Here is a 12,318-nt window from a genome sequence, read left to right on the forward strand (position 1 = left end):
GCCAATAATGCCATTTAACCATAAACATTACTGTGTTTTCATGGACAAAATGATTAATATTAACAATAACATCTTCTTGGTAAGATTTTGAGCAAAAACACAAAATCTTACCAAGTAGTTTAGGTCTAATTTTTTTGCGCTAACATCTTGGTACACTTGAAACAAGACAAAACTAACTTACAAGTAAATGTTCAGCAAGATATATGAGCTTATTTTAAGTCAATAATGACTTGATACTGATGAAAAAGTGTTAGTTCAATTGGCAGATTATGACCATATTAAGGAATTATTTACTTAAAACAAGCTCATACATCTTGCTGAACATTTACTTACAGTTAGTCTTGTAATTCTAACATATTTACACCGGAAACTAGACCAAAAATACTCTGTAAGATTTGCAGTGTAATTTAACAGTTATTAAATTGAACGCTGCACTTATTGATCAAAACGCAGCGCAGGCAGGCTGCTTTCTCTATACCTTCACACAGCTTTTCTGTGTCTCGCTGGATCAGACGCAGCTTTGGGTGTTTCTCTTTAATTCTGCGGCATCTCTCTCCTCTCTATGCGGGCCTGCTGTGGTGGAGGAGGAGGGCGGGCCGTGGAAACACACAATGAGCAGATTCCGGACCGTCGACTCGTTGATGATGCGACATGAACCGGAGCAGATGATTTCTGCTCCACTATAACGTGATTTGCATTGACTGAGTTTAAGCAGCAAATAAGCGGCTGAAACTGAAGACTGAAAACTGAGGCTCGTCGGAATTTTGGGAGATTTCCCACCCCCCCTCGCCCCCCCCTGCAGCGGTATTTTTTGCGCAGCACTTAGAAAAAAAAGGGGGGTATGACCTCCCGATCAGCTGATCAGACACATCAGTGAGTGAAACTGCTTGTGTTGAGTTAAAGGTGGTGGTGGTGGGGGGGCAGCAGCGGTACAAGATGATGTCCTTGATAGATCTGGACGATGATCAGCGGTGGGTGCCTACTCATGTTAATGTCACCGTGCTCCGCGCCAGGGGGCTGCGAACCAAGGGCAAGCACGGCAGCCGCTACCTCTACACCATCATCCAGGTGGGGAAGGAGAAGTACACCACCGGGCTGGTGGAGAAGGCGGAGGTGCCCGTGTGGAACGAGGAGTGCTGCTTCGAGCTGCTCCCCGGGATCCTGGAGGAGGGCGGCCGCAGCGCGTTCCCCCCGGGGAGCGGAGACCTGGTCCTCACCGTCATGCACCGGGTCCTCATCGGGCTGGACGTGTTTCTGGGTCAAACCATCATCCCTCTGGATAAGATATTCCAGGACGGAATGTGTCCCAGAGATGAGTAAGTTCACATTTTCATTTCAGTTAACTATCCTCTCACTTTCAGACAGACTCTGGTATTTTTAGTTTGTGATTATCAGTCATGTGCATCAGCTGAGCTAACCGGTTATCCTCAATGAGTTAGTTTAAGAAGGAACCAGAACTGTTCTGCAAGAAAGGATGCAAGCTGCAGAAGCAACATCCTCAGAAAGACCTGACCTATGGACAGATGTAGCATAGGTTCCCATAATGCACCGCAAGTAAACAAGATGAGTTGCACTTTCCGTTGTTGCACGAGTCTTGATCGTGACCATTAAGTCAATCTTCATGCAAAAATAAAATTTCCCGACAATCTTGTACAATTTCAGAAAAAAAACAACATGTCTGACAACAGCAGCCATTGTGTCTGTAATTTTCTATGAATAGAAATCACATAAATCATTATGCATATGGCTGCTGAGATTAAAACACATTTAACGTTCTTATGATGTTGTTATATAAATAGTCCAAGGCTGTGACAGAAAAATATAGTTAGTCGTTGGGAAAAGATTTTAAAAGCTGATTATGTGAGAGTCAGATGGCTTTAGAGAACATATTGCATTAAATGCCCCTTAAACCCTGTGAATGGACTGTTCCTTGTTCAACTTTGATTCCACCACCATGTTTTACTCTGGGGATGGTTTGGTCTCTCCTGACCTGAACACTGCTTATGCGACCTTTTTTCTTTTTTCTTTTTCTTTTTTTTAGCTTTATTTAAAAAATGCCAATCCTGCTTCACTCTTCCATTGAAACTATAATTGTGAGGTGTATAACTAACATTTATGCTGTCAACGGTTCCTGGCTGTTGTAGTTTAGGCCGACAGTCATGTAGTGATATGTTTACAGCTGTGCCAAAATATTTCTGTTTATGTAGAAAAGATTAAACAGTGCTCTGTGAAATGTCAAAAGTTTGTGATATGGTTTATGAACTAACCCTTCCATGTAGTCCACAACTTCATCACCTAACTGCTGTGTTGCTTGGTACTTTGATGAACTGGTTCTGGTTACATTGGATTTTATTAAAAGGTGTCAGAGTAAAGGGGGATGAAAACAAATGTGTGCCACAATTTATAATTTTTCTTTTAAAAAAAGAAAAAAAACAAACTTATTGCTACTTTTCTTCCTCTTTGCATCTGTTTACTACCTATAAACACACTGAATGAAAAATAAAAAATATTTCTGGAAAATCAATGACGAACATTACCCAACTGACAGGTTATATAAGAGCCTGTGGATATGGTCAGTTTCTTTTTATTGGAGCTCTGCTTTAGATTACTTACTGGCTGTCAAGTCTTGAAAAGACTCAACATCGTTCTTTTGTAATGGTTTTTGCAGAGTATTAAATGTGGCTGACTCACCAGTTCAATCAAAATACCATTAGTGGTCGTTTTCCCTCCAAACTCATGTCTTCACTCATTACCTTTTTGGCTCACAAGTCAAGAGGTACAGTTAGGCAGAAGTAAGTATCCACTTTTCTGGGTCCAGAAACCTTTTTCCTATCATGCAGGTCTTCTGTGATGTCTTCATCGTTTACATTCAATGAGGAAAAGCAAAGTGTCATACTTAGAAACAGGTGATCGGACAACATGAAAATGATCGCTTTCAATGGAATGTCAATATAAATAATATGATAATTTTTGGTTATTATCTGTCTCAATTATTAACTGTGAATGCTAGTGAACCACCCGTGTTTAATACAACAAAACATGGGTGAGGTATCTGGCCTTTCTGTTATTCGAAACACTGGGATAGAGTAAAACAGAAACATCTGGCTTTAATTGAGGATCCTGCTCCCTCTATGCTCACTGAATTCCTGCTGTTCGTTCTGGCTTTGTAGCATTTTCTGGGGTCCGCTCAGTGGACCAGAGAGGGAGGAACAGAGCAAGGACTGAATTCATTGGTTGACCCAGTTTATCTGTTAATGCTTTTTTTTTTAGCAGACCTTTTTTGTGCACTTTGAGAAATATGAGTTTCCATTTGTAGCTGTGAGGCCATCAAATAATTTTGCCAAATGTAGAACTAAAGCACACACCTCTGAGCTTTATCTAAACATTTTGCAATAACTGGGATGCTTTTACTCAGAGAAACTATTATTTTTATTGCTCAAGTTCTTATTTAAGCTCTGAAAGGGGAGTATTATGTAAAATCTGCTGTTTTTAGCATTATATTATAATTTCATTACCTCATCAAACCTGGAGTATTTTTTTTAATCATCCATCTTTGAGGAATCGCTGAGTCTCACATAGCAGTCATTTAGGGGTGCCTAACAGCTTGCCCATACAAAGCCTATTTACCCAAAGCTCCTCCTCGGAGCTGCAGACTTCAGTTGAGCTTCCGTCCCACAGAGCACCCCTTTCCTTACGCATTCCCCACAAAACTCCTCCAGACTAGTGGCAGCAGCAGTTAGAAAACACCTGATAGAACTGTCGTAATTGAGGAGCATTGTTATTATGACCTGCTGAAGGCGGAGAGTTGGAAAGAGTAGAAACCTTTTAAAGAGACAGAGGTCCACTTACAAGTGGTCAAATTACAAAGTCTCACTTCTTTTAGGTTGTCAGCTTTTTTATGACAACTAAAGGTAACATAGTTACTTGATTGTGCTATGAAATGGTGCTTGGAAAATACTGAATAATACCCCTTTAAAACAAAGATGCGTGGACATTGTCTCTTGTTTTCTGTAGGTGGTTCAAGTTGAACTCCAAGGCGGGTAGAAAAGAGAAGGAACGTGGTGAACTTCAGGTGACGGTCCAGTTCACCCGCAACAACATGACAGCCAGCATGTTCGACCTCACCATGAAGGACAAGCCCCGGTCTGCTTTCGGCAAGCTCAAGGATCGCGTCACTGGGAGGAAAAGGGGGGATGTGGAGTCTTCCTCAGCCATTGTGCCAGGCCGCTACGCTGCGTTGTCAGGGTCCCTGGGGCAACCGTTTGGAGAGGATGGAGGGGTTGGGGTGGAGTCAAAAGAGGTGGAGATAACAGAGGAGAAGAGGAGCAAGATGAAAGATTTCTTCAAGGGAAGACTGCGAAAGTCATCTGACACGAGGTCGTGCTCGTCTCTGGCCTCAGAGAGCAGCTTGTCTTCCATGGCCAGTGATAACCTTGGCCCTCCACCCAGCCTGGATCTGCTGTCAGACCCTCCCAGCTCCCCCATTTACACAAGCAAAGTGAGAATTGATGCACACTATGGAGAAGCAGACCTAGCAAAAAAAGGTAGGTCTGAAATTATTTGCAGAATTATTAAATTAATCAATGTTTTTAGTGAAACTGCAGATGTTTGCCACTTCTCAAAGATAAGTTAGTCCCAAAAGCAACAAAATGATATACATTTTACAATAATGTTAAATAAAAGAAACTTATTTAGATCTTCTTTATGTGGTAGCTATATAGCTATACAGAGAGCTACCAAACTCAGTCATAGATACAGAAGTTTCTGAACCTGATCACATATATACATTTCAAAACAAATAGACAAATATAAATTGTACTCACTGTACTGTATAAGGCTTCTATCTTTGCTGGTTGCTTTGAATGTTGTCTATTCATTGGTTGCTACGAGGAATTCAACAGTTTCCCCGTTTTTGAAAAGTAAATACATTGCTTGGTAATTGCATTTGGAAACATGTTATTTTGGACTGTTGGTTATGTCCCCATGCTTAAGGCAAAGAAACTAAACCCAACAAAGCTCCACTTCTGTAAAAAAGCTACACAAATGTAGCCTGGAATATTCTTTTCAGCTGCTGTTCACATAATCCTTTATATTTTACAATTTAAAAAGTGATTATATCTCTTCTTATTTCTTTCTGACAGTGCTCACCACCCAGCACACCACCAAGATTCTTACGCACAAGCGAGCATTCAGCGATGAAGCTAGTAAGATCACCACAGCCCTCCCTCGACCAAATGTCGCAGTGGAGTCTCTCAAGGGTCAGACCATGACTCAGTCCAAGTCGTCTCTCTGTATAAATGGAAGCCATGTCTATGATTCAGAGCCATCGACTCCAAAAGGCTCCGGAGCACTCCCATCCAAACTGGTTCTGCTGGAGAAATGTTCACCACTGTCTCGGTCTCTGCAGAATCTCACAAAAAGAGGAGAGGAGAAAAGTTCCTTTACCGAGGGACGGCGCTGGTCCTTTGATAAGCTGAAGAAAGAGGAAAAGGAGGAAGAGAAAGAAGCATTAGCTCAAGAGGCTCAGACTGGAGATCGCCCTGTTCAGGCAGCAATGCCAATCGTATCTTCAGCAGGATGTTCACCTGAAAAAGGAAGGAAACTGAGAAAGACGTTGTTCTCTGCAGGGAGGAGCGATTCTCTGCCTACTAAGTCAGACCTAAACCAGGCTGGTGCTTCATCGGAGGGAAGGCTCAGAGGCTGGTTTGGCTCCGGAGACTCCCATAACAAGCCCAGGTGAGTCAGGAATCATCATTGGTTTTCCACAGTTCTGAACATATTTAGTTACCATTTGGGGCATACTGAATAAAATGGGTGTCAAAATCAAGCATTTGTTCTGCTATGTGCTCATTTGAAAACAGAATTACTTAATTTTTGGCCTTTTTAGAATCACATGGTATCATCATCACTATCCGTATTTTCATATTTGGCACTTCAGCATTGCCATTTTTTTTCAGCGTGTCTTTCTCTCCTAACTGCATCACGTGCACACAGTTGCTCACCCAGCACTCACCAACACTCTACCTGAAAGTGTAGGTGGAGCTTGAATTGCTACTGTACATCACTTATTTCTTTCTTTGCTTGATTATTTGCTTGATTTTTTTGCAAATGGGCTTTGCTTTTTCTTATTTACGTTTCCACAATTCTGCTTTTATGATCTGATATCTTCAAACTGAACTTAGCTGAGAAGGTTTTATCCTAGTCAATGGGCTAGTATTCTGTTTTTGTAAACTGATTTTCCCCAGCTGGTAACCTGGCACATCATTAACCAAGAGGAATATTGTGCCCTATTTTCCTCTACAGGCTGGAAGTTTCTACTATGGTAGAAAGCAGCTCAGATGTACCCCCTTCCCTCTCTCCTTTCTCCCCAGTACCTCCTCCATGCACCTCTCCCCCTGCTTCTCCCTCTGGTCACGTGTCACCCGATAATCACAGTCACATCAACCTCTTCACCCCTTCCTCTTCTCCTTCCTCAAACCCTCTCTCCCCTTCCAACCCTTTCCTGCCATGTATGCAGCGCAACCCCTTTTTTGAGGAGCTTGTGGCAGAAGAGTTAGATAAGTTGCCTTCTTTTGCTCCGTGCTCCTTATCAGACTCACCCCCCTTTCATTACACCACTCTGCCAGCAGACACAAATCCCGAAGTCAGCAGCAAAAATAGGGTTTCAATAAAACGTGAGCGCCCCCGGCCAGTTGCTAAGCAGATATCACTACCTGCTTTAGTGCCCAAAGGAACCACACCTGGCTCCCCCATCCACTCCCCTCCTTACTCCATGCCTGAGCATCCTGGAGAATGGGAGGAATCCTTTGATGCCTTTGCCTGTAGTAGACTCAACTCCCCTAAAGGTAGACTTCCTCCAGAACAGCCCAGAACCAGTCCAACCTTATCTTGTAAACGTAGCTTTTCTCCGGTGGAAAACATTGGCTGTAACTACGTACAAGAACTGCAAAGATGCAATGATGAGCCTCCACCTTTACCTCCAAGGAGACTTATAAGGACTTCGGTGAATGAAATGTTCTCAGATGGCTGGCTGCACAGAGGCCAGGAACTAGCTGTCCATAAAGAAGCCTACCTCCTCTCTCAGACTGGTGTGGCATCTTTGCAGCGTGGCAGGGAGGGTGAATCCAGAAAAGAGATCCCTTCTCCCAACACAAGTTCAAGCAGCGGAACATCAACGTCTGTAGGCGTCCACACCCAGCCATATACAAACAACATCTCACTTGGACTTATATCTGAAGAGAACCCCAAAAGGTTCAAATATGAACCTTTGGAAGACGTAGCCGACTGTTGGGGTGGAACATTGTTTGAGCAAGACTTGTACAGACGTGCGTGCAGGGGAAATTATGGACAACAGAGACTAAACAGTCATCATTTATCAATGAGCACTGAGGAAAATGCAGGGGATAAAATCTCATTCAAGAACTCAGGGTCTGGAGGGCTTCTTGATAGTGACCATTTCAGCGAACTGTCCAGTGTTCCCGCTGATGAACCAAATATGTCATATACTACAGCAGAGGAGACAGACGAACTGAACCCATGTGAATCCACATGCCTCAATAATAACATATCTTTTTCGCTAACACTAGGAGACCTTAACATGAATGTGAACAATTCAGATTTTGGTTTCATTGACTCAGATGGATCTCCTCAATCTGAAGCAGCCGGTAATTTCAAAAGCAATCTAGGAGAGAACGTTCTACCCCAACGTTCACAATTAGACATTTACCAGAAGGAGACCACATCTGGGGACATATTCACATTAAAGGACAGCTATATAACCACTTTGAACTCTTCTTTTGAAGTAACTGCATCTTCTAAAAAACTTTGCAAAGTACCACCAGTTTGCCAAGACAACTGCCATGACTGTCTATGCGAACTAGCAAGTGAAACATTGTGTGGTCCCTGTGTGTCAAAGAGCCAAGGGATTGTTGCTCCATTGCAGCACAATCCTGCATCTAACTCAGCAGATGTTGAAGCTGAACTTAGAGGTGAACAAATAAAGTGTGATGACGACTTTGAAAAGATAAAGAAAGACTGTGATGATAATGGGAACCCAGAAGATAACTTGGGCAAGCCTAAGCAGACCGAGTCATTTTCAGGAGTTGTTAGTGCACGAATCAGACCAAAAGGAGTTTCTAGACAGAACAGCAGTGACAGCCCAAGCAGCCAAAGCAAATATGGAGAAAGGGAGTTTGTGCAGTTTCTCTCCCTCGTCCAGAACATTTCAGAAGTCAGTGAAGGACCATTGTCTTATCAACCAACTAAATCAGTGCTCTCTTCCTTACAAGTTCTTGACCACCCCAACAAGTCTAAATTGACCTCTGTCAGTGACCAAACACACCAATTTATGTCTAACACAATATCCACAATACCTTCATTGGACAAAGAAAAAACGACTCCAATCAGCTTTGAAGATCTTCATGCAAAAGTTGCACCATACTGCAGAACCCCTTCCAATACAAAGATTAGAAAATCTTTGCAAGAACATGAACCCTGTTCTCCCTCCATCCCTTCTACACTCCCCCTGTCAGCTGACACCCTGGTCTGTTGCCCCCCCATACAAGCCTCAAGCACAGGGCCTAGTGCTAAAGTCGGCACTTCGCTGGCTATGGCCTCCTCCACCCCCTCGCTGTCTGCCACCTTCACCACTGACCAGCCCCTGACTGATGCACGGCACTCACTTTTACCTGAGGAGACACAGCCTGCTGGCAGCCTGCCCCTTCAGGAGAGCAGGTGAGACTCCTCGCACTAGGACATGACCTTTTTTTTAAGATCTAGACAACAAAACATGAGAATGGGATGTCTTTTTTTTTTTTTTTTGCTTAAATCATTGTTATTGTTTTCTGCTGTGATGGTTTGTTTGATTTTGATCACATTCATGTTAAGGTTTGCATTCACATCCAATTTGATTGGATGGTAGCAGTTGCATTGCTTCTGTTTTTTGCTTTACATTTATGTAAATCATCTCATGCTTTAATTTTTTTGGGCTAAAAGATATTCTGTTGCTTGCTTAAAACGTTGCACTGCATTCATTTAGCTTGTTTTGCTGCTGCTTATGCTAGCTAGTAGCTAATGACACCATAGTAGAACCACTGCCATTGCAGATTCAAGCTTTCTCTACATACAAAAGAAAGAAATGGACACTAGTATGTACAAATTAATAAGGATGGTACAATTCAGGCTAAATGTTTGGGCTGCTAGATGGAAGATTTAAAATAATAATATTATATAGGTATATAACATGTATAATCCATTATTAGCTATGAGAGCTGTTAGCACTGCTTGGCTTTACAAAAACAAATGTTGTTTGGTTTTTTTCTAGACGGATGTGTTTTGGCATTTGTTGAAAACAGTTTGTTTTTAAAAAGGAAACTGTTTTCAGTTAAAAAAATGTTTATATCTTAATGCTTCCTGTAATATTTTAAGCACTTCACTAATATTGAAAAATAATAACTTTGAGTCTTTCTCTCAATAAAAACATCCACACTGAAAAGAGTAGTTGTCAGTGCAGCCTGATAGTGGTTAATTATGTTCTTTCACAAATTGGTAAATTTGTTTGTTTGAGTTTCTAGCTAGCTGGCCACTGGTGATTGCTGTTTTTTTTTTTTATTATTATTAATGCATATTTGTTTAAGCAAGGTGATACCAGACAGCTAATTCTTTTCCATTTCTAATTTATTTAAACATTGATTTCGCCTTCTTATCCTAAGGCTCAGTTCCAGCAAGTGAAAATGGAAAGGGCAATGACTAAACAGTGAGAGCATATTATATACAAACAAGCTAAACACATAGTGATTCTGGTCAACTTTTTCTGTATGCCTATATGTTCAAATTCAATATTTAGTTTTGTAAATAATTACTCATTGTTATTGACTAAATGAATGAACTGTATATAATTTTCCCCATTTTTGACTTCAATTTTTTCATGAAGACAAATGCCTTATTTACTGATGGCCTTTATGCATTCTGCTTTTACTCAATATGTACTTATTAAAACATTCTCTGTTGTTTGAAGTTTGAATTGCAAAACTGAGTCATTCAGAAAACACATATGGTAAACAAGCATTTTGCATTATTGTAAACTTTGCAGCATGTTAGTGTTGGAATGCTGGTCCCAACTTCTTCCCTTTCCAGGTCTCATCCAGTGAAACCGTTGACATCCAGCCAGCCTGAGAAGAAAGAGGGTCGCTCAGTTCTTGAGAAGCTAAAATCTACCATAAATCCAGGACGATCCACCCATCAGGCCACACCTGAACCTGAGAAGAGTCAGGTACAGATAAAAAAAGATACATTTGTTTTTAGTCTTTCATACAACAGTTTTAAAATCTTTCAGATTTTTAAAGAAGCAGTTGAGTTCTGATTTCAGAGCTTTAGTTTTGTGACCGAAAGTGTGTCAGTCAAGATACAGACAGACATTTCTGACATATTGCTAAGACCTAAATTTAAATTTTCACTGAAACAAGAATGTCTGTTCAAAACCTTCAAAACATTTCAACGTGCAATTAAATAAAACCTGCAGGTCGCCAAGTTAGGTTAATAAAAAGCCGTATGTTTTCTTTAATTGAATACTACATGGATAATGCATAATTAGCAGGTCAAAAACACTGTTATAACCATAAATATTTCATTTTATTTTTAAATAGCTGCTTGGTATTTTTTATATTATAATTTACATAAATAGATGACAAATGTTAATTTTCAGTCACTTATGTAAAGGTGTGTGTTAACGTAAACACAAAGTTGAGACATAATGCCTTTTAGTTTTCGGTCATTGATTTGAATGGACTTAGGGGACATCCCCAAACGACTGAGAGTAGATAAATAAATAAACAATGAGGAAGGTTATTTATAAGACCTTTCAAAACAGCTTGGATGGAGACAGATAATGAGCTCAGACCAAGTAATGCTCAGATGAAGCTGACGGTAGATACAATCAAAGAGTTTCATCTTGGACTCTGCTGACCTTCTTAGATCTTGTGTAATAAGAGAATCTAAAAAGACTGAAAAATGTCTCATTTACAGAACAGAGAGGTTTGCAGGAGAAAATAGTTGAAAGTTTTTGAAAATGCAAAAAGTTGGTGAGTAAACATAATTACATAAATCTGCTCTCTCTGCAGGAGGTTACCGCAGACAGAGTGGCTCAATATCAGCACCTTACCAACATGGAACTGATCTCCCTGCTACTGCAGCAGGAGATGGACATGGAGAAGCAGCAGGCAGCATCTGACCAGCAGGGGGCGCAGCTGCAGAAGGTTGAGGCAGAGCTGAAGAAAGTGAAGGCTCAGGTCCGAGACCTGGAGGACTACATTGATAATCTGTTACTGCGGATCATGGAGCAGACTCCCACACTGCTTCAAGTACGCTCAAGGCACAAGTAACGACTGAGCCAGTGTTGTTTTGGAGATTAGCAAAGTGTGAAAGGATTCTTTCATTCAGATAGGAGGTATTCTGGAGAAACGCTCCATTAATTTGGACTCACAATCATCCAGATTGTCTCACTGCTAATACTACTGCCTTGTTGATGTAGACGTAATATTAACTTTCATGCATGCTGGTTACTTTTTCCCAGTTTGGCACAAACAAAAAACTGAAGACATGCCATAATAAAAGCTTTCATAAAAGCAGACACATGATTATTTCACACAGCTCTCTGTAGTAGAATAACTTAAAGTAGTCAACTTTTGCCACTTTATCTTAAAAATGGCGGCTTTTGCATGTGCTTAAATTAAATGCAGACTGAAAAAAAAAAATGTTTTTCTAGTGCTTTGAATTAGCTCTTATAGAATTTACAATTAGACTTGATTTGTCTTTGAAATAAAAAATTTGATTTCTGGCAAAACAATCTAATTTCAGATTATTTCATGCCATAAAGAGTAAGTTAAAGAGTCAATTTAAGCTTATTACTTCTTCTGAAAGAGAAATTAAAACAACAAAAAGGAGGGAAAACAGCTTTGCAAACTCACAAATGTTAAAGCAACATTTAGTACGTCTTAAGAGTGTTGAGGACAAAGCCTTAGTTTATGCATTTTTAAGATTTGAAGACGTTATTTTGTTCAAGTTTTCCCTGAACTTGTTTTTCACACTTGAACTGATCCAATGACAATGTTTAAGTTTTTATCGCATTATGTACATACAGAAACAGTAATATTTTACTGTAAACAACCATATAATGGTATTGTAAGTTACTTTACTTTTTTCATGATAATGTATTCTAATGCCACTCTGAAGCACCACTGTAGCTAGCTGCAATGCTTTATATGACCGCAAAACTGTAATAAAATAAAGTGCACATGAACAGAGGTTTATATGGTTTTTTTG

The 12,318-nt window shown here is 40.5% G+C and overlaps 1 protein-coding gene across 2 annotated transcripts; it reads left to right on the plus strand.

The window, feature by feature from the left end:
• The first annotated feature begins 425 nt into the window (after positions 1-425).
• On the plus strand, positions 426-12,300 carry rab11fip5b (RAB11 family interacting protein 5b (class I)). Of its 2 annotated transcripts, XM_008420555.3 has the most exons (6): positions 426-1,316; positions 4,015-4,544; positions 5,142-5,736; positions 6,304-8,733; positions 10,135-10,270; positions 11,118-12,300. In XM_008420555.3, exons 1-6 carry the CDS (start codon positions 937-939, stop codon positions 11,376-11,378), a joined length of 4,332 nt encoding a protein of 1,443 aa, XP_008418777.2. In that variant the 5' UTR covers positions 426-936; the 3' UTR covers positions 11,379-12,300. The 2 variants fall into 2 exon arrangements, with proteins under 2 accessions (XP_008418777.2, XP_008418778.2); XM_008420556.3 differs by lacking the exon at positions 6,304-8,733 and having other exon boundaries at positions 442-1,316.
• Positions 12,301-12,318: the final 18 nt, after the last annotated feature.

The sequence above is a fragment of the Poecilia reticulata genome, chromosome 10 (genome assembly GCF_904066995.2).
Source record: "Poecilia reticulata chromosome 10, P_reticulata-male-v2, whole genome shotgun sequence".
NCBI classification, from domain to species: Eukaryota; Metazoa; Chordata; class Actinopteri; order Cyprinodontiformes; family Poeciliidae; genus Poecilia; species Poecilia reticulata.